At 41.7% G+C, this 23,399-nt stretch overlaps 1 protein-coding gene across 1 annotated transcript in view; it reads right to left on the bottom strand.

The window, feature by feature from the left end:
* Positions 1–175: 175 nt before the first annotated feature.
* LRRC7 (leucine rich repeat containing 7) overlaps positions 176–23,399 on the bottom strand; it is a 186,751-nt gene continuing 163,527 nt past the window's right edge. The window contains 6 exon segments of the mRNA XM_041127660.1: positions 176–7,600; positions 13,082–13,156; positions 15,813–15,905; positions 17,199–17,441; positions 17,443–17,457; positions 22,488–22,607. Coding sequence (XP_040983594.1) covers positions 7,493–7,600; positions 13,082–13,156; positions 15,813–15,905; positions 17,199–17,441; positions 17,443–17,457; positions 22,488–22,607 — 654 coding nt within the window. The 3' untranslated portion in view covers positions 176–7,492.

The raw sequence follows: 23,399 nt of genomic DNA, 5'->3' as shown, positions 1-23,399 counted from the left end.
CAAACATTTCTGAAGCTGTAACTTAAATGACTGGTGAGAAAGGTGTCGTTACTGGGTACCTGGACCGGTTCCCAAGGGAGGGGTCGGGAACAATCGTCTTGCTTCCCGTAACTTCCAGATCAGCATTTTTGGAAACCTCAGATCCTTTCCAATAGTAAAAGATGACAAAAATTAATTACAATAAGGTGACATTTTTATTATTTATACAATAAAGAGACTTTTTAATGTTATTCAAAACACTTTTTTAAATACTGAAAAAGTTGGGTACACCAAAGCCGAAAAATGGCTCTGCTATACACTGCACAGCATTGTTTTAGTCCCTGTATTTGTTTTATGTACAGAAGCATCTGCAAAATGCATTCTAAACACAATATGCACCTTACGGATAAGTGTCATACATGAAATAAAACTGGAAGGATACAACCTGCATGTGCAAATTAACTAACAATAGAATTGATTGCACTGAATCAATAGATTTAAAATATAATTTTGAAGTACCTTTTTGCACGTAAAATGAAGCAGCTTTCAAGTTCAGTAAGTCTTTATACTGCAAAAAACATTAAGTACATTCACAATCTATGTTAGTAAAGTAGTAAATATTTCTTCATTCAGCTTTATTTACATTAATACTGTAATTCAACTGAAAAGTACAGTTAGTCATTTGTAATATAGCAATCTTTTAACACATACAAAAATGACCATTTTCTGTATATAATTTAAGCTCAAAATCACAATTATCTCAAAATATTAATTACAATACAGCCATCTCCATCATAATTAAACATGTCTCTTATAAAATGGTAAAATTTTTAATAAAGTAAGCTGTTGGTTCTGAACTGGATACAGTACTCACAAGTAGAAAACTGAACTGATGAGAGCGTTGGTTCTGCCCGGGGGGTTTCGGGGCAAAGCCACACGTGCCAGCAAAGAGACAGAGAAGGCCCCGACTGACAGAGATGAAGCCTCTTGTGCTGCAGGGCTGTGGCTGGGTTGGTGGTGCTGCAGAAAACGCCTCACAAGGGCCGTGGGAATTCTTATGCAATGCAACGACGTCATTCACTTCCAGAATATTTGCTGGAATTGTCCAGGAAGAGGATTGGCAAAAAGCTTTTTCTTTTTTTTTTTTTGAGACAGAAATGATTTAAACTCATACAATTCACAAATGCTGTCTTTTGAAATTTGCTTTTCCGTGAAAGTGGACGTTGGCCGACGCACGCGCCCTCCGCGGGGCAGAGCGCGGGTGTCTGTGCCTGGCCTCGGGGTGCCACTGCTGTGCCGCACACGTGGCTTGATGCCCGCCAGCACGCATACCCAAACCGAAGGCGTTCAAAACAAAACCAAACCACCAATTAATTCATATCCTATCCAAACTACTGGCCTGAAAGTTGTATCGTTAACATTGTATTCCACTCGCACTGGCAAGACTGACAAGCGAAATAAATCCTTACATCGGCTTGCCTGAAAATGAAATGGTACATCTTTGTGCGTGTGCTTAAAATTAAATTTTTGAAGGCAGAAGAGTGGGGGAAGAATGCTGAGGCAGGATGGGGAGTTGGTACGCACTAGCCCGTGGGCAGGGAGCTCAAACTTCACATAAAATTTTATTCTCTCTTGGAAAGTCTAAATGTAAAATCCCACCAGTTAAAAATACTGCTAAGGTAGGTGGTGACTCCACCGCCCACGCCTGAGGCTTATCACCTCCTGTGCCTGTTTATGAATTTTGGGAAAAGGTACTTGTGTCAAATCCTCTCTCTCTTCTACAGGGCTTGCCTGGCTGGGTGGGAGAGGGGTGGCACTACGCTGGAACCCAGAACCCCAGGTGCTCGTGAGCTTCGCTTCCGCGGAAGAGGCTGGGCAGCACAGACCCCAGGCTCTAACCCTCCTCCTGTTAGCGGTTAGTTCCCTGGCAATAAATACCCCTGGTACCCGATCATCCCGCTGTGGACCCCTGGGTCTTCTCTTGAGACCAGATCCTGCACGTGAGCGGATCTAAATGCATGGTTTTTCATTTACTAGCGTCTTTGCATTTACTGTTGCATATATCTCTATCAGATATATACATATATACACACGTATCTATAAATAAGCAGGTTTTCGATTGCATAAGGTAATTAAATGCTATATTACAAGCCAGAGAGGTTTAACCAAGGAATGTCTTTACATTCCAAGTGTTTACTAGCAACAGCAAACCAATCTCCTGAACATTTCATACTGTAATTTTTAGTTGGATTTTTGGCTCATGAAGATTAGTGGTGGGCTATAACATTAGGGATTTTGCTTTTCAGGTGTTCCGATGTGAGCTAAAAATACAGCTATTACAGCAATGTTTCCAAGGTCTTTTCCTTCCTGTTCAGAAACAGGCCGCCCTATAAAAGCCTCGGCAGCCTTTCAGGCCGAGTGTTCCCAGTGAACCCCTGGAAGTTGTGGCATTTGGTGTCCCGCGGATGCTCTGCACCGGCCTTGGGCACTTACCCCTCGGCTCAGCTCTCAGCTGTCACTTACACACTCGGCTTTCTCCTGCCCAGGTACCTGCGCTGAGACGCTGGCCGGGCACGGCCGTCCCCGGCTGGCGCACCCCGTCCCCACCTCAGGAGCTAGCGTAGTGCCGTGAAACAGGTGCAGACGTGGACATGTTAAAAAATATCTTGGAAAACAACATCAAAACAGATTTGAAGATGTTAAATGATCGCTATTATGAACAACTGGCTTCTAAATGCCGTAGTTCATCAACACCCAGATACAAACTGCAAGCTGTGAATGGGAGAATGGGTAAATTGAGACTGGAGAGTGCTGCAGGCTTCCTGGGGTCTGGTCTTAATTTCTCAAAATAAGAAAAGCGTTTTGGAAGCAGCTTTTTTTCTTTTTTTTTTTTTTTTTTTTTTTCTCCCCACCCTCCTCTTTTTTCCCCTTAAGAGCTGCCTTGTAAGAAGACTGCAGAAAAGCAAACAAGTTCTGACCAGCCTGGCCACTGGGTTTTTGGCACACCACATGCTCGAGGGAGGAGGCCCCACAGTGGGTTATGGGGTATGAGGGGTAGCGCCGGAATGGGAGCTCTGGCATCGGCCACTGAGCTCTTTGAAACTTGTTACAAAATGAGGATAAGGGAATTATGTCGCAGGCTTCCTTTTTAATCTAGCCCTTCCCTGAGGATCGTTAGTTAAGTGTTTATTGCATGGAAAAATCTAAAAAAGCCAAACAGCGCATTCCCAGCTAACGGAGCTATTGCCGTGGGAACGCGCGCTGCAGCACTACAGCAACAACGTGGCGGGGGAGAGCCGCCGGCCGCACGCTGGACTGCCTTCCCCTTGGTGTTTGTAACGCAGCCTGCATCAGTACGAAAATTTCCATTAGTAGCTTTAGAAAGATACTGAGTTTGAGGGCTTGTCTAGTCAGTGTGGGAGAAGAGACGGCGTACCTGGGAGTGCTCAGTGGCCTAAAGAAAGGAAACCATCTGCGCTTTGAGACTGTGCTTGCCTGGATCAACACACATTCACGCACATGAAAGTGAACCCACACGTGGAAGTCACCTCAGGGTGAAGTGTCACCTGCCTCCAGCACTTGCCATATAATCGTATTTAGTAGTAAAAAGAAATAAATCATAATTATGTGGAAAGCACGTACATAACCTGGTACCCGACCTGCAAACCGGGTTGCACACGATTGTGTCTGTGAGGTTACAGGAGACCTTCCAGGAAAGGCAAAAGGTGCAAGTTATTTTGAAGGACTAAAGTAAAAATCCTAAGTAGTCCCATTAAAGTAATTTTAATTGCTCATAACAGTAGTGCTAGCTAAACATCATTTCAGCCAATTTGAATAAAAATATGCCAAAAAGAAAATACTTGGTATTTGGGGGGCAGTGGGGGTTTGGTGTTAAAGCTTCGCTACTGTCTGTTTCAGTTGGGAGTGCAAACTCTCCCCCAATCCCCTTCCTGGAGTCGGTGGGAGTTTTGCCCAAGTTAAGGACTTAAATGTGACATTCCACTGCACTAACTTGATTTTATTGTCCTTGCCTTTTCATTATAATCCATTAATGAAGGCACTCACTCAGCAAGTTTGAAACATAGTTCTGCACACAGCCTCGATTGATGATGCCATTGTGCTTTAGATCTAATAAACTCAGCACGCGGGAAAGCAACCGAGCACAAAATCTGCTCTTAACAAGCACTAAAGCTCACTTGCTTTTTTTAGCTTACCAGTTTTTACCTTTAAGTTCTTCTCTTGGTCCTAAGGCAGAGCCCTCGTCATCTTGCCTATGTCTGCAACTCCCTACCACATTCTTGGTGCTACGTATGTAGTAAGTATTATTTAATGCTGCCACATGTCTCAGGAGTCTGTCTTGTCATTTTGCTTGGCAGATGGGTGCATCATGTCCTGTATAATGACATCAGACTGCATTACAGCATGATTCAAAGCTGCCGTAGTAGTCATTTACTGCATTTTCCTGCTGGAAGCGGAGTCCCAGGAAGGATTTCTGAGCTGGGGAGCTGTGCTGTCCCAAAACGCCTACGGGGTGTGTAACAACAGATGTGCTGGTGTGCGCTGCTTCGCCGTGTGGGTGCGTGTGTGGTCACATTCAGAAGAGTGATTTTCCGCGTGAAAAGACAAAGGCAGCTCCACAGAGGAATTTAGGTGCATAAATGTCTATTAAGGGACCTAATTCCCATTCAACATAATTATCTAAAAGCTACATAGGTGTCTAGGATTTTCTGAACATGATGTTGAATAAATCCTTACTTTCTTTAAAGGGCAGTGAGGACTTAAGAATGGAACTTTTGGCCTCTGAAATGCCATGAATGTGAGGCAAGTTGTAGATGGGCTCTGCCAGAACCTGTGTGATTTGATGGCACATGATGAAATTACATCCATGTGATGATAGAAAACTGAAAGCTGAAAAAATTGAGCAAATAACGATCCAAATCCACATCTCATGAATTCAGCAAGCGTTTTCAGCTTGTGGTATCAAGAGGATTTTAATTTACTGAAAAGTCTTAATTATTTAAATTTATGTTCTGAATATCATCAAATCATTTATTCAAATTGTAAATTTTGCGATTACCATCAGCTATGGCTCACTGTGGTACCTGGTGGTGTGTTGCCACTCTGGTGGTACAGAAGCCCTCCCAGCAGGAATGCTTGCTTGGATAAGGTAAAATTCATGTGATGTGGGAACCTGCTCAGTCAGCTTGGAATTTAAGCTTCATTACTATTTATACTAATAAGCTTAATAGTTCCTGTTCATGGAGGAGAACAGGGGAGATGATGCAAACAACCAGAGCATAGGGAACTTACAGGCAAATGTAGAAGTGTCACTTTCCAAGTGATTGCTACAGAAACCCCTTAGCGGAGCCGAGCCCAGGGCTGCAGCTCTGCACTGACCCAGCACGCTGGCTTCTGTGCCACAGCCCGGCCGGACTCGACTTCTCAACAGCTGCCATATGATTTAAAAAAAAAAAAAAAAGGAAAAAAAAATCCAAACAACTAAAAAGCTGATGCTTCATAACAACATTAGGGGATAGTTCCTCCTGTACCTATTTACTGACTAATTCGTAGTTTAATTTTTATGTGTGGGGTACTTTATCTCTCCTTTCCTATGTGCGCAGGTGGCCTTCACAGTACCACCCCCTCCCACCGCCCGAAGCCAAAGCGATTGCTAGGCATTTCGTACCCTCAGCAGATTTCTCTTCCGCGCCTTTGTCCGGTTTGCCTTGAGCCCAGCGTAAGCCCCTCGCACACCAAACCGCCCGGGCAGGAATGCCCGGTGCTGGTGTGTTTCGGCGATGTCGGGGACACGTCGGCTAACAGGAATGCTGACAGCACGTATTGTAGCTCAGGCCTTCCACTTACTGTACACGGGACTGCAGCAGAGCTCCACAAAGTGTATTTACACCTCTGTGGGAGGAATACTAGGTCCATATAGCAGACAGGGCATTATACGTAACGGCAGTATTGTCTTTGAAGTTTAGTTTAATTTGAAGTATAATTACCTTGGCCAGTGTGTACGTGATGGGAAGAGAAAAAGGTTTAAGACTTTCTAGAGACTCTTGCAAGCAGAAAAGTAAAATGTTCCCGGCCATGCCCTTGTGCTATAGCTACACTCCTGTCTGACTCAGGTTTTTCAGGGTGTTGCTAAATCCCGCTGGAAAAGCTGTGAGTGAGCCTGGCCCTCCCGCAGCAGGTTCCGGCTCTCCCTGCGGTCCTTTGCCATCGGTGTCATTCAGGTCAATGGAAACTGGATCCCCTGAAAACATCTGGTGGGAGGTTTTCTTATGTTTTTCCATCTTGCTGTCAGTTATAAACACAACGGACACCTGGACTGCTGAACCAACAGCAGTTTGGCAAAGTTCTGTGCTGTCAGTATTCTCTGTTGGGAACAGCCCTGGGACTTTCACCTGACGGGTTTTCAAACTGCGCGCTTCAGTGGGAAAGCTTTTCCCAGGCTCGCTCAGCGTTATTCGCTGCTCCCCCTGTGATGCACCGCATCTCAGACGAAATCTGCGCCCGTTCATTTTAAAGAGACTGTTACTCAAAGGAAGGATTGTATAAAGGTTAAAGCCTCACTGACAGTGAATATAGCGAGCAGGGGCTAGCGCAGCCTGGATCAGAGTAAAAACACAGAACGATGTAAGACTGGGGGAATGGGGAATGTAAGTAAAGGGCCTATAATTTGAAATTAAAAAGTTAAATAATATAATTAGCAGCAACAAAAAAAGTTTTACTGCCACCCATCACAAGCTTCTTCCATTTATGGACCATACCTGTCTAAACTCACTGTTCATCCATTTAGTGTGTTCACATGGAATCAGCTAAACATGTCAAACAAAAGGAAGTTAACCAATTTTCATGTAGGTTATTTATATCTAGGTCCCAGAGTTGACAGTATAATTTATTAAGTATCTCACCCTGTATAGTGACATTTTTACTAATTAATATGGAGCCAGCTATACACACTGCATATGTACAGGTATTTTCATAAGGCATATAATATCTTTGCATTGAAAATAAATGAACATTATTAAATCTAATTTAATATATACTTTCTTTGAGGTGTTTATGAAAATATTTTTTCTCTATATTTTTGTATGTGACATGATAGAAATATTTCATGGGAAGTACAGGTTAATATATTTTATCTTTATAAAGGCATATACAACTTTGAGGCAGTGTTTCTGATGGACAGCAGAATTCCTAAAGAATTTGTATGTGCTTCTGTGTTTTGAAATCATATGAAATTGACTTTAAGAAGTAACTTGATTAAAAAAACGCACCAATGCACAGCCAGAGGCTGACAATTAAAACTAATACATAGCCACATGAACAATATATTTATATAGTTAATATATTTTTTTTTCAAGATGATTGGTACTAACATATAGTATTATACATTTGGCACTACTGTTTGCCATTGGTCCAGCAATTGGCAAAAATTTGTTTCCTATGTATAAATCTGAACATTAGATCTGGCTAGACATATTTACTATTTATAAAAAAATATTTAGACAGTAAGCTCACGTTGAATAACTAGGTCTACTGTATTCTGGAAACTCTTCAGTAGTAATACAGCTTTCTCATGTTCCATATGTACAAAACTGTGTCCATTTGCCTGTAACACAAAAACAAGAAGAAGAGAAACCAAATGAGATTCTCTTTAGTGTCTTCATTTTGGGGGAGCAAAGGGATATATGAAAATTAAAACCAAGGCTAAAGTAAATAGTAGTTGTATAATGATTTCCCGCAAACAGGAGTTTGACTGTACCACTGAGAGAACACATTTCTCTTCCTCCGTTGGACAGATACTGCACTCCCCCGCTTCAAGCAGGGGCTGGACTAGATGACCTCCAGGTCTGCTTTCCAGCTTCAGTTATTCTGTGACTCTATGATATTCTGCATATTTTCTGACAAAACAGTAACTCCGGGATGTAAGAGTTTCACCTGCTGTGAAGCTCAAAGGAAGTTAATGCTGCCAGAATGCATGGCTGACTACAAAGGAGGCTCCGGCTCTGATCAGATGCAGACATACTGCAGATACAAAGAGGGAAAAAAATTACTGAATAAACTGTTCTGCTTTCATGCTAATGAAATCTTTCTATAACTTGACTGTTACAATGCTATTAAAAATAGTCACATTTTAAACATAATTACTAAGAGTTTCCTGAGTGTGATCAATAAGCCAAAGCAGAAGATCCACCATTCCACAGAATAAAGCCAGCCCGTGAGGGTGGCCAGGGACTGAACAAAGGTAACGCTCGCGGCAGAGCCCTGCCATGTAGCCATCCACGAAAGCCTCAGGACTACTCCCTAGGTGCCAGCTCAGTCCTCGGACTCCCGCGGCCCTACTCCAGGGCTTGCACACAGCCAGGAAAACGCTCGGCTGGTTCAAAGCTCCCCCTTCCCTGCCCAAAGCCACTGGCAGAAACCTCCACTGTCCTTTACCCGTGGAGCCCATTCCTGACCACGTCCGGGAAGGCGCGGGGGTACAGCTGGGACCGGTGCTAGGCAGTCGTCACAGAGGCTGCCGGGGCTGGGAAGGTAATCGAGAGACCGGCTGTAGGGCTGTCTGTGGCAAAATCTGGTCTCTCTAGCTTACAGCAATTCTATAAACACACTGCACTTTAACAAAATACATATACGTGTATATATATATATATATATATATTTTAACTAACATTTAAAAATAGGTTAGTGAAGCCTTCACGCTTTGGTTAATGAAGTACCGCTGCTGTGAAATTACAGCCCCAGAGAAGAACTACCAGACATCTGTTGCACATATCCAGACTGTTATACATGGGTATCTTCTCGGCCACAACAAAACCATACTATGCCACATTAAATATGGAAGACAGTCTTCAAGAGCCGCTCCTTACCAGCAGTCAGCATGGCCGAGGTATTGGACCAGCAGCCCAAAGGGGCTGCCAGAGCCCCCCAGGGTGCTCGGGTCGCCCCAGCTCACCCGGGCCCGCTGCCGGTCGTCTCCTCGCAGAAGATCCTCCCCCCGGACCAGGGTCATGCAGAAAGGATGCCCCGTGCTCTCTGGCTGTATTAAAGGATGCCCAGCCCAGAATGAGAACTCAAAGAAGCGCTGCGCACACCTCTCTACTGAAACAGGAAGCCCATGAGCACGCCGGTGCTTTCTTGGCACTTAAAGGCTTCTGTTCAAAGGTATCAGCTGCTGCGAGCTTTAGCGCTGACAACTGCACAGGAATGCCAACAGGCTGATGCAGAAAAAGCTGCATGCAAGCAATAGTGAAAAGTAGCTCACTTGTATTCATGTAGTACTGTTTAGCTTAATACAGTAAAATACATTTGCACTGGGAAGCAGGAATGCAAATTTCAGGCAGGAAAAGTTTCAAAAAGTCGTTCACTTATGTGCCAAAATTAGGCAGCCATTTGGCATTCAGTCTGAGGTCAGCTTGAACTCAGATGCAATTCAGAGGGAAACTGAAGAAGTTTCAGATTATTCACCACACAGCTCACTGGGATCTGTACTGCTCATTTGGAAAAAAAAAAATTAAAAGAACCTGCAAACAAACCTGAGAGCAGGCCAGCTCTGCCCACTCCCGTTCTCATTTTCAAGCTGCGCAGTGAAGGGTACAGGAAAACGTTGTGCAAGTTCAGCTCTAGCTAGCGGAGAAACCTCTTTTCTACAAGAAAAGTTTCTCAGTGGAAGAGGGCTGTAGGAGATACACATCCAAAAATACCTAAGCAGGCCACACCCAGAGGGATTTGTTATTTAACATATAAATAAATGATAATCAGAATCTACTTCTTTCATTCCTGCTGTGGTCTCACATTCCCCACAAAATATGCTATGAAATTCACATATATATTTACACATTGAGTTACTATTTAGTTCTATTAGACAGAAAGAACGGGTTTTAGCTGAATCATGGAGCCACCGAAACAAGGTTTCTTAGAACTGATGGGCAGCCTTAAACATACAGTAGCAAAATTGTACGACATGGCTGACAAAGCTGCTCTCTCCTTGCTGACAGACTTAGCAGCGCCGTATAACTGTGTTCCTCCTTAGAAATCATCTAGTAAAACTGCTGCTAATTTCATAACAGAAAAATCATTCTTATCAAATAAATAACTGAAGAGCTTATGACACAGAAAGGAAAGATACAACAATTTTCCTCCCCGCAGGATCGCACCGGGGCCGTGGGCTTCTGGACTTGTAAGGACCAGAATTTGTTCACTGCAGAAGACACACACACATGCTGTTTTCTGTCAAAAACAGGCATTGGGCAAAACCATGTTTAAGAATGACAGTTTCTCTGGGAGCTGGGTAAGTCCACCCAGGGAATGTCAAGCCTTTTAATTTTTAAATCTTCCCTCCCACTTTTACCAAAACTGCTTGGGGAGATACAGAAATGCATGACAGAAACATTACTGCTTCTCCTGAAAACATCCTGCTAAGCAAATTCTTCCATGTAAATGTTTAAAAAATTTCCCCTTGGAGCCTTGGTCTGATAATATCTTCCTGTGCATCATCTTGAGTAAACTGGATTCCCCGCATGGGAGCACAAAAGGTGCACAGCCACGGAGGTGCTCCAGTCACAGCGACACAGCCAGTAACGCTGGGGGGAAAAGCGTCAGACAGACATGACGGGAGGGACAGTCTGTAGCACGAAGATCTAGATGATACTAAAAGCAGATCACGGGGCAGACAGCGTGAGGACAGAGTGGGCTAAGACTGAGGAGGCACAGGAAGATGCTTCCTCCCTCGGAGTCCCCGCAGAAGCTGGTGTCACAACCAGCGCACGTGTGGAAGACGCCAAGTGGCGCAGATGCCAAAGAGGAGAGATGACGGGTGAAGAGGAACCTCCTCCTACACAGTAACTGGTATTACAAAGCCCTTGTCTCTGGCAGGGGATTGTCTCATGACATAAATGCAAATGGGTGATGGTAATAGTGGAAAATGGGGGTGGAGGTGAAGTGATGCCAGTGAAAATTAATAATTTCAAGTTCTTACTGCCTAGGGAGCTGGATACTTTTAGCTAAAGGCACTGCTTGTATTTGAGAAGTAAAATATCCTTCATCAGAGTTACGTTTTTTTCTCTGTTAATTCCTTCATGAGATTAATGACCGCCCTTTTACTTGCCACAACATAAATCAACACCTGGTAATAGGTATTATGCACGGGTAGAAGTAATTGCAAATAAAAGGAAAATGTTCTTGCCAGAGAATTTGAAATGATGTACTGACAGTGACAAATGAGAAACTCTGCAGAGACTGATCCACAACCCTACGAGGATGACTGAGAGTGCAAAGTCAAACAAACTTCATCAATGTAAGTGATGAATAAATCAGGAGGTGAAATTTGCTACCCCCCAAAAAATGCAGCAGTACCTTAAATGTGATTATATAAATATACATAAATGCTCCTATACATGCTGAAACATGAGAAATCCCAGCTCCTGATGGCCTGTGCCCATCAGGAGAAATCATTTGAAATAACAATAGCTATAAAATAAATGCAGGTCAAAAGTGTACATCTTTGATGAAGACATGCTAGGTACACACACGCAGCAGACCTGTCCCTGCCCAGACCAATACAGCCCTCGCACGACTCCATTAACACTACTCCCACAGCATATGCCCACTGCTAGCCCCCGCAGGCAACCTTCTCACCTTATTTTGCTTTTACTTTTTAACATATTTTATTCTTAACTATTTTTGTTTCTGTTACTAAGCTCAGCTTTCAATATAGCACCTTGATTATTCTAAGGATCTTTAGCTAATTTTGTACTTCATTTAGCTTCGTTATTTTCTTTATTTCACTATTTTCTAAACACACTAGCAATTAAACTGGAGTTGCCTATCCTGTACGTCAGAGCTGCTAACTACTGCAGTGCCCGTGCCGGGTAGGAGGGGCAGGGGGGAACGGAGGAGCGAGGGAGGCTACCGAAGACATTTGAAACATCCTTGGTTTGCTGACTTCCTTCATATAACCGATTAAAACACAGTTAACCTCTTACCCTTGATCAGTGTGAATGGTTTTAAAAACTGTTATAAACTTTTCAGACAACGAGAATGACTCTCTCAAAAGTAATACTATTTGCTGCCGGTGGTAACACGTTTTCCAGGCTTAACAAAAAAAAAGAAACAACCTTGCAGGATATGGTAGAAAAAACCCTTCTCTACAGGGACAGCCATTGTTTTCTGTGAAAAAGGAATTTTTGAAAGGTATGTTAAGGAACAGTCTGTCTTTCTATTTAAAAAGTTCACTGGAATACAGAAAATATTTGTTACAGAAACAAAAAAGAAAACAAAAAGCTGAGATTTCTCTGTAAATTATGCAGATGCTTCCATGATCCAGTAGCGGATCCAGTAGTGGCTGTTTTTCATGCAAGTGCATTCAAAAATGCTGAGGCAGCAAAAGAGAGGCATAAATATTGCCAGTTACCATTCTGTCAAAAAAAGGTGACTAGATAGCTCCTTACACCAGTGTCACATCAGCTGCAAAGGTGACAGTTATAAACATGTCTTGCTTTGTCATATACTTATGCTTGTGAAACTGCCTGTAAAGCTCCTTTCTCCCTGCACCTTCTTGTGCTGTTAGTGTGGAAAAGCTGGATATGATGTAAGGATTATTTTTATTTTAAGTTTGAATTGTGTCACCCGGATCATTCCTGTGACAGATGGTACGCATTAACCCTTTCCTGCAGTGCCATTCCCTCTCAAAAGGCTGGTGCTGGCATTCGTGTGCCTTAACAGCACCCCTGGGGAGGGAGCAGAAACTGCCAGGCCAAATGAAGGACAGCCCAGCTCCTTGCTGTGCTATGGTCCCTCTGCTCTCAGTGTGCTCCCTGGGTTTAATTCAGCTCCCCGCTTGCGGCAGAGGGGCTGTTGGACAGCACACCCCAGTGCCTTTTTCATATCCTCAGTTTGTTTTCAAACGGCTTTTTATTCCTTCCTTCTGAGACCAGCTTTCAAAAGTACTGCAAGTAACACTTTGTTATAGAATGATATTAAAGTACCATAACAACAAAACTAGCAGTTAACTTGTCCTGAACACAGTATCATTGTACTTCTAAGACGCAAAGACTCAGTTCAGTTACAAAGCAGTTAAATCCATCCATACCTGGAGGATCTTATCGCCAGGCTGGAGCAGGCTGGATGCTGGTCCGTCAGGCTGAACCCTAGTAACAAAGATACCCTATAAGTCAGAAGTAACAGAGGTTAGGATGCTATCACCAAGAACTAGTTCCCAAAATACAGGTGTCTCCCTAACTGGTGGCTGGGGGCTTTATATACTCTGGCAACAGTCTAAACACTAAAGTCTTTTTTAAATCTGTTTGTAATCAAACACTAGTATGGGTTTGTAGCAGCTCCCCATGCCCTTCAGCTAGCTACTGCCTGATAGAAACATAATTGTGGGTCATTTGAAACTAAGATTCCACATCACAAAATAATGTCCAATATGAATAGGGCAAGAGTAACAGGGTTATCAGGAGGATAATTAAAATGGAGCAAGCACTAATTTATTAGAATAATGCGTACCATAATCTATACAGTAATCTTTGTTTAATTCCTCTAGGAAAAAAAAAAGTTTAAAAAAATTTCTGAAAAGCAGTCTTGATATTCAGCCCTTGAGATATTCAGTACAATGGTCTGTAGGACTATCACTTAATCCAGTGTCTGAGGAGTGAATGACTTTGAAAGGGGAAAAATTATTAAGTAATAAAGGATATTTTTGGATTTGTATTCAGAATTTCAGTAAAATATATTAATAAAACCCCAAATCAAAGATTGACTTCCTAGATGATGAACACATTTGAAATATTTCCCATACCGCTCACGCAGCCCTGTACTTCTGTACCCTCGGTCTCACTTTCTCTGCTGTGCTTACCCTGCTGCCAAGGGTAAATACCTTTAAGCAGACTCTAGAACTGAGCATAGGCTAAATTTTAGCCATGCACATCGCTCCCAGAGACACCAGAGAAATTTCCTGCTTGGTATCATCATGCAAATCATGTGCGCCCTTGAGGGATTTTATAGCCTTCTGGAGCAAGGCACTGTCCAGTATTTCTGTCAACCTTATAAAAACTTGAGCTCCTCAGGAGCAGAGTGATGGGCTGCTTGTATTTCATCCATGTGCCATTAACTTGTGACACAAGTCTGCCATTCGAAATGACTGATCGCTCCTGTGCATTTTACTGCTTTTCCTGTCCTTTCATCACAGTACCAGCAGCATGTCAGGGCAGAGGTATATCACTATGCAGAAGAGTGCTCACTGCCATCCCCACTAATTTAATCTTATAGACAGAATAGTACCATATGCGTGACTTAAAACCATCACAAACGTCTGGTATGTATGACGAGAGACAGCATCACCCTTTTAATCGCTTCTATGATATTTAAAACATGATAAATCTGATTTAACAGTGTGGGAAGCATTGCTTCAGAGTAACAACACATAAAAAAACTTCTAACTATTAATTCCTTCAATTTAAGCACCCTATCACTCCCTTAGCACACAATTTTGCATTTCTGTTATTGGTAAAATTAAGTCTATCTACAGCTGTTACTGCACTGCATGTATTACTGGTACAGACACATTCACAGTGGGGTATCGACTCTTCTTTACTAATTTCACGCAAGTGATAAAACAGTGGAAGTATAGTTTAATTCTAACATCACACAGGAAACTGTGGGAAAAAAGACCATGACGTTATAAACTGTAATCCTAGTGTGCAGTCTCAAAGGACACCAAAAATAACTAAGTTTTAAGGGATCGTCGTTAAAATGCCTGATAGTTATGTACATTAAATGGACCTATTCTTGAAGTTCAAAACAGGGATTATCAATGAGAAGATTGAAAGGAATTAAGATTGTTAGATTGGTATTTCCAAGCGTATTTTACATTTCCAATTAGCTTTCTGTTGTAATTCAGAGTGGTGGGGAAATTACTTTTTTAATTTGCATGCAGATCTCAAATTTTTGAGAAAAGATGAAAAGACAGTTTTAATTTCATCATTTGCCAAACATTGTCAATATTTATGGAAGTTATGACTGCCTCTTAAAACTGAATCCAGTATTATTGAAGAATGTAAACTATAAGAATACGTTTAACAGAGAGGTACCCATAGTACTTGTTTTTCAACAAACTCCAGTCAGTTTTACTGCACAGAACAGATAAATTCACAGGTCTAAGAGTCCGTTTCCTAATCCTAAAGCCCTGTGTTGTTGATAATAGCCAGCTGTTGTATTTTGACTAGGCTTCCTGTTACTGTAAAGAGATTTATCAACCTCTTAAACGTGTAATTCTCAGAATGAATACTGAGTCTCTCTGACCATCATGTACCATAATGGTGACATTTTTAATTCGCAGTATGGAACAGAAGACTGCTTGCCATGGTGTTTGTAAGGCACCAATGTTCTCCAGACCAGTTTGCAGGCCAGGCCGATTTTGATTTGATACAGCTGCTATAAACCCTGGCTTTTCAGCTACCTAGTGATGCTGTTACTGGTTTAGTATTCCCTCTAATGACTTTAGTTAAAGTTTAATCAGGGCCTATACTGACTCTTTAAAGAAAAAAGTGAGAGAGACAATTCTCCAGAAAACAATCTTAAAAATTATCTTATACGTGGAATATAAGGCAGACACCCATGTGATTTCTGTTTTGATTCTCTCATCTTCATTAACCAGAAAAAACAAAGCGAACAACACTCCCCTAACAAAAACAAGCCAAAGGGAAAAATTCTTTCAATTATCACAACAGAAGTGCTTAAAAATTTCACTCATGCTATCTATGTCTCCACTATATGGCACTCTAAAATAAAAACCATTTAGAGAGAAATTTGTAACTTACCTTATCAGAAGGTTTGAATGGATTTCCTTGTCCACTTATTCCACCACTGATACTAAAACCAAGGCCAGGATTCTTCTCTATCCTCACACAAAACTAGGTTAAAAAGAAAGGGCAAGATAAGTCAATGCCAACATTAAAGCCTATCTAAACAATGGCATCTCCTTCGCATATATCCCGTTTCACCATTAACGAGACGAGTTGACCCTCTCAAAAGCTGTACTGCACAATACAGTAAAAGTCAGTAGAATATTGTTATAAACTGAAAGTATTTTCATGATTTTAGCATGCTGCAATGATACTATAATATTTACAGTGCTGTATGTATTTCTGCATATATTTTAAAGTTTTATTTTCAAGGAGAAAAAAAACACCTTTAGACTTGTGAAAGAGGAGTTCACATTGGCCAAATTTTTCACTTAAACATTGGGATAAATCTGTCAGTGAAGCTTCATCTTGTGTGCTTTTATTGTGCCAGAAGGTGTCACACATGCAGCATGCCCGGGTGCTGTGCCTGGGACAAACCCAAGGAATAAGTACTCTGAAGCTCAGAGATCTTCAGACCTTTGTCAGCATCAGCCTGCGCTGAGCACTGATGACTTTTCCAAGTGCCTCACTCCAGGAAATAGTGCTGAATCTTATCTTTTAGTCAGGATGACTCTAAATGGCATTGGGTAATTGAATATAAAATAAAAATGACCTCAGTGTAGCTTAATGACTACTCATGGAGCCAGTCAAAGCATGAACTCTAGCCACACAAGCAATTGCTTCTGAATCTCAATGCAATACTCATGGACTTAATACAGGCAGCTGCTTGCGTGGATTGACCAATACTTTACACAAGAGAAAGGTTTACTAATGATTCTGAACCTTATTCTGCAAGTCAGGTGCCTCAAACAGTTATTGCAGTCATTAAGGCCAAATATAATGGGGATAGGACCACTTAATGAAGAAACTCATCAGCACCCATTTTGTTAGACTGCGGGCACTGGAGCTACAGCTGGCCTTTCGTAGGGCTAAACTGGAGCAGCCCATAAAAATCTGAGAAGATCAGCGTCTTGCCAAATACGCTGCACTGTTAGCACTGAACCAGGTTACTGGGGAATTTCCAAATTAATTCAGTATGACCCAGTGATGTCAGCTCTGTTCAGGAACTTCAGTGTCAAATTGTGTTGCTTGGTCAGTCCAAGAAAAAACCGCTGTCGGTCCCTGGTGCTGGGGAAGAGGACAGACCTGCTCGCCCACCTCCAGCTCAGCCATGCCTCCCCCGTGCTGCCTGGCTCAGCCACCCTCTGTTATTGCCCTAGGCTCCCTTTTCCAGCTGTATACAGGGCAGAAAAAAACAGAACGTTTTTGTCAAAGTGTTATTCTACAGACATGCTTTCTCACCTGCTCCTGATAGGCATCCGTACTTCTCTGACCCTTGGTTTGGATTAAACACCGCCCTGTCTGAGGGGCTCGAGAGCTCTGCGAAGAGGGAATCTGAATAGGCAGTGGTGGCTGAAACTGCTGAATGGTGACTTTGTTCATGTTTCCTTCATACTGCTGCTCACGGCTCCGATGCTGTAGGCTTTGTGATCCCATTAGAGTCTGGATATGGCTACCTGCCTGTGGGTAACGTAACCCGTTAGGCCAGAAATTCAGGAAGCTGAAAAGAAGCAATTATTACAACTTACAGAGTCAAGTAAAAGCAAACCTCTTAAATCATATCAGAGGTTTGCCTTTTGACCACAGTCGGAAAAAAACGCGATTAAAAGCAGCAAGGATATGCCCATTGCATTTAGTGACCCTAGGAGGTTTAAGGGAAATTAGCCATATAGAGTATGTTTTATAAACAGAAAATATTTTTTTTCCTCATGTCATGATATATGCTTCTGCTCAGAATGTTTTGTGAACTGAAAACATTTAATAAATTGAAGTAGGGCGGATTATTCATCACAGCACACTCTGAAGATACTGGAATGTTTTTTTTCCTGAGGATAGTTTGGAATAAGATTTATAACACAAATACAGATAATGGCCAGTATTGTGCACTGTGTATGGAAAGCATAATCAATTAAATCCTATGCCCTGTCCTAGGAACAGATGTGGCTTTTACAAAATGTAACTAATTATCAAATTTCTAGGATAATATCTACTGATTTGAAGCTGTAATATTTTGTAAATATAAGTGAAATACTGCATTTACATTGACTTGGCCTTTTGATATTTTCAGAAAAAAATGGATGATGGCTATCATGCTTCTACCCCCTCCATCCCCATTGCCTTTCACGTTTGCAGCTGTGATCTATCAGGTGAGGTTTGCTTTCTGTATTCTGTTCTTGACATGGTAAAGTTGCATGCTTGCTTACTCTTTGATATACAGTCTCTTTTTAGGCACAAGAATTTCATAAATATTTGATGCAAATCTTCACAATATAAATTGAGTTGAGACAATTTTATACTTTTCATGTTTACAGGATTCAGATGTTGTTGCTTACAAAATAATCACATGCAACTTAGCCATAAGGGAATGAGCAAAATTCATGCTCCGTTGTATGGTCAAATACTATTATCTCCATGAAATATTACACTGTTGCTAATGAGAATTTTCAGATTATATGCACCCATCAACCAGGACTATTATTTGAACAGCATGAATGTGAAAGAGCATTAAGATTGCATGTCTCAATGTCTGCAAGTCTCTATGGACAAAACAGACCTACTTAAATGATGTTTCACATTAAGTTTACACCAGCCAAAGACACAATCATGTCTCATCATGAAGATCTAATCCCCAGTACTACTGAACCTTTTTGACCCTGGGTGGAAGAGTCACCAATTGTGAGACTGTATTTTAAACAAGATTAAATTTAATACAGCGAAAGATCAAAACATTTCTTACCCATTGGCCAATCATCCAGCCTCAGAAGTTATAGCAGCCAGGGCATTGGAATTAATTGCTTGCTGCCATAGCAAAAATACATCTTATTGGATTTCCAAGATTTGTCTGCAGAACACATCATTAATACAGATGCAGTTGGAGCTACTCGTGTCACTGACACAGAATCCCAGCAAGACACGCAGTGACTCCAAGCAAAACTGATTTGCTCTGTCTTACTTTTTTGCTGACAACATTTGAAGAAAGGGACTAGGTAGAATACATGTCTAACAGTTCTCCAATTTAGTACAGGAGGGATAGTCTCAAAGTGAGTAATGACAGAGAAATCTCTTACTCCTTGTGCCCAAATCGCCAATCCCCAAACTCTTCTTAAAACACAGCTCACCTGTGTACATGAAAGTGCTTAATAGACATTGACAAACTTACTCCAAGAACAGCCTGGTGAAGTCAGTCTGTACTGCGAACATCCCACTTTACAGGTCAGAGAGATCTTCAATTCAACCAAAATCAGAAGGCAAGGAAAATGCTCAAGACAGATTTCTTAGCTATTCATTAATTCCCTAGCGGCAACAAGCCATGCCCGCAGCGGATTGCTGAATCCGTGTCACCCTGCACCGTGGAGATGCAAGGTGAGCAGGTGACCGGGTGCAGCACGATTTTGTACTTCATGTTGCGTCATACTCATCACAAGAGGATCCCAAAAAAGCAGAATCTCATAAATTCTGCTGTTTGCCCCAGATATAATCCCTTATCCACCACAGCAGTCCACAGCGGGTGTATTGTCTTCCTCAGAGGAAGATGTCTATTTCAAGTACAGAAAAAATTGTGCTTCTTCACTGAAAAACCTCAAATCCTACTTATCAGGTTAAAAGACCTCTGTATTGAACAGCAGATGCTGGAAATGAAACAGAAAGAGCCTCCAGCCTCTCATCTGTAGCTAACAGAAATAATCCCAAGTCAGAAAGGGAGAGAAACGGTGACTCAGACACTTTTGTATGTCCCAGTTTTGAGGCAGCTGCCTTGCTCCAGTTCCATAGCATATGCTCCTCCACATCCACCCAGACCATTATAGCCCACGCAGGGATCTCCAAGAGTTTGCATGGCTTCAGCCTTCCTGTGGGCTGCTACAAACCTGCAGCAGAAGAGGCCAACTAACACAGTCCTACGCATCCCCAAACCTGCGTAGCTCAGCCTCTTAGAGGGTTGTCACCCTGCGCCCAGGTTGGCCGGCCTGATGTCTGTTCATTTTCCATCTTCACTCTCACTCTTCAACCTCTCTTTTCCATAAGGAGTGATTTCCAAGTTCTCTTTTGGTGATCCCCTGCCACACTTCTACCCCTTCCCTTTTTACAGAGGAGCAGCGAACTCAGAATACAACTGATTTGATCAGGAATGTAGCTGACTTCTGTCTTGTTGACATGATAGAAAAAGTAATCTTCCAGGAATAATAAATACTGTAGTCTTTTAATAAATCAGTGGATTATTCAGTTTGAAGATTAAAATATCCAACTTTTTCATAAGAGAAATAGCCCATAAATTATGGGATGATCACATAAATGATCATACTTAAAATAAAACTGGCATTTAATCTATATTCTGAACAGCAAAAAGGACACAACGACTCACCACCACCACCCCTCCCCAGTTATGTCGGGAATACTGTGTAGTATTCCCACCCTACCTAACATACGTAAATAGCCATCACTACATGTATAGTAGCCCTCTATGCGTGGATAATTTAGGAACACGCATTACCGTGTCTATATACGTGAGTATATATGCCTGAGTACACAGTCCATCCGTCTATAGTACATGCTCTTCCCCTTGGAAGAACAAGTCCTGACTCTTCTTCCAGTGATTTCCCAGGTACAGCTCTACCATGTAATGGCTCCGCTCTGCAGGAGCCCATTCACGCTAGTACTGTTATGTTAGTGGAAAAACAAAACTTACACTACAATTTATATTTACATAATTTAATTGTTTGTTATGTTGAACTTCAATTCTATACCAGATTTTCTGAGTCAGACTTCAAATAATTGCTATATTTTAATCCCTAGATGCTGGGAAACCAAGACACTCGAGGTCACTTTCAACGGAGAAGAGATTAGCATTGTTGTAACAGTACATTGCAAACCACCTCCTGAGGATGGTGGGTAAACAATTTTCAGAATTCTTTTTCTCAGTCCTGTTAATAGACTTTGAGGAGATCATATCACTACTTCTTGTGTATTCATGCTGTGGCTCTTGCTGGAGGTGGATAAGCTGCCTTTCTTGGAAATGTGAATTATTTATTCAGCAGAAAAAAATCTCTATTATGCAGACTGCTTCCCCAATTTCATTTGTATTCTTTACTTTATTTAACATCCACCACAAAAGTTAATTATTTTCAGCTCAGAGTCCAATATTTACAGTATAATTAAAGTAGCTGACAACGGATGTAACAATGGATTGCTCCACTGAGTTGAGCAGATTTCAGTACGGTTATGCAACGTTTGTACTTACCACATCTGAGCAGCGAGACACTGAAATATTCAGAACAAAACAGAATCTGTAGTTTCTTATTACAGTAACACTGATGATGCACAAATGCAAGACATAAACTGTGTTAGATTGTGTGAATGGATAAACACAGGTTTTATCCCAATATGACAGTGGAGATAAGCAGTGACTCCTCTTAAATGTCTTATCCTAGTTTCTTGCATATCAGAGGATAAAGAAAGCCTTTGAATAACTTGGCTGTCAGAGCCAACTCCATGAAACCATGTCAGGGCACCCTCCTCCTCACCCTCTGTGCCCGGGAAGGAGTCTCTGGGCTGCTCTAGGTGCAGTGGTTTTCATTTCCCATCTTCAAGCAATCCTCTTCTACATGTGTATCTCTTGTCGCTACTTTTGTATGAAGGCAAGGGCTATTGCTTCTGAAACTGTCTTGGATAAAAGATGTGAAGCCGGTAGGGAGATATTTGCCTCATCAGAGCTGACAGTTAATTACGCTACAGAAGTTATTAGTGTGCACATTATGACTTTCACACCCGTTCTATTCATGCATAAGACTTTACTTCAGGAATAAGCAGGACTGATCTCCATATAGATAACAATCAATGTAATTATCACTGCTTAAATGTGTGGCTCCACCTTCTAAAGCTGATTGCAAACACAGTTTAGTCCGTCAAGATCCTCTATTCTCCAGCTTTATGATTAGAGCATATAAAAGTGGCAGTTTCTCAGTTGATGAGCAGAGCCAAGCTGAGGCTGGGAGAGAGCCGCCAGTGTTTTCATAGAAACAGGCCAGGTCCAAGCACTGGAATTTAATATCTACCACCACAAGGTACTAGAAATTAGTACTCACTTTCTAGCGAGTTTATCAGCAAATGAAGCGTGCCTAGGATGTCTCTGCCAAAACGTCTGTGACTGTCCAGACACTGGGCTGGCCTCCATCTCAACACATTTATTTTTTGTGGTGAACTGAAGAATGTAATTGAAATGAAACATTTGAATGAAGACTTTTCAGAATAAGAGGGAGCTGATGGCTGGCTGATACATGCAGGAATACACCTGCCAAGCCCACTGTGCCCAATTCACACGCTATAGATGTAACTACTAGCATCTGCATAAATAAACAACGGGTAGCAGGCACGAAAACACCATCCTTAGTTCATAATGATTATTGCTTTAAACTTTGAAACAAAAACATGTGTTTCCCAAACCTGTCCTCATTAACCTGTTCTCCTCCTTCCAGTGATTCGCTGGGAAAAGAAGACAACCACAGCTATGTCAGCAGCTTTGCTCGTGCTGCTTACCTTCTTTGTGACGGTGTCCGGCGGCACGTCCCGCCGCCCCAGCGGGTAGGGGTTCCACTGGCTGCTCACAGACATCTCCTCCTGCCCGTTGTCCAGAATGCTGCTCTGCTGCGACGGGGTCTGTTGCAGAAACGGTAGGGCAGCCTTTAGTCACTGTCACACCATGACAGAAAATTCTCTCTTCATATTTATTTCAGTAATCAACCCAGTTAAACTGCAACACACTATTGCTAAAATGGAAATCCTTTTAAATTTCTATGGTATTTCATTAATGTGTAATCATATTGCTGTGGGACTCTCTGCAAGCAGCAGATCTTGAAAGATATATAAGAGAAATAATGAGAATAATGAATGATGAGAGAAAAGAGAAAATTAATTTAACATAACTCATTCTTTTTGGAGAAACAAATTTTGGCAAAGTTCCATATTTAAACGTGCAGTCTGTCATTAATCATTTGAGTTAAAACTTTCTTACTGGTCATTCAAGCATCAAAAACTTTTCCATTAAGTATTTGCCACCAAGATAAATTATATGCTTATATTTTCTTCAGAAAATATTCCTTAATGGCAATATTGTCCTTGTGACTACTCTTGCCTCACGCTATGCTCTGTGCATCACTGTGTATGGTGTGCTTCTCACAGACCTCTCTCTCGGCTGTGGCTGGTTTTGTTCTAAGTTAACAGGCTATCATATGTACAATATTAACCAGCAATTAAATGCTTTCCTGAATATGAATGGACATAACACACATTTAAATTTTCCTAAATGAGCTTGATACTTTTGTTATTATTTTTCACTTTCCTCTCCTTTTATACCTGTTTCTTCTTTGTCACTTTTCCCCCTGGTTATTTTACTCCTGTTTTCCGTACTTTTGAGGACATGTGTACTTTTTCTGTCCCATCCTGATTTTC

This window comes from Aquila chrysaetos, chromosome 12 (genome assembly GCF_900496995.4).
Source record: "Aquila chrysaetos chrysaetos chromosome 12, bAquChr1.4, whole genome shotgun sequence".
Taxonomy (NCBI): domain Eukaryota; kingdom Metazoa; phylum Chordata; class Aves; order Accipitriformes; family Accipitridae; genus Aquila; species Aquila chrysaetos.
Note: the sequence above shows the minus strand (reverse complement) of the source record. Positions and strands in the feature narration are given on the sequence as shown.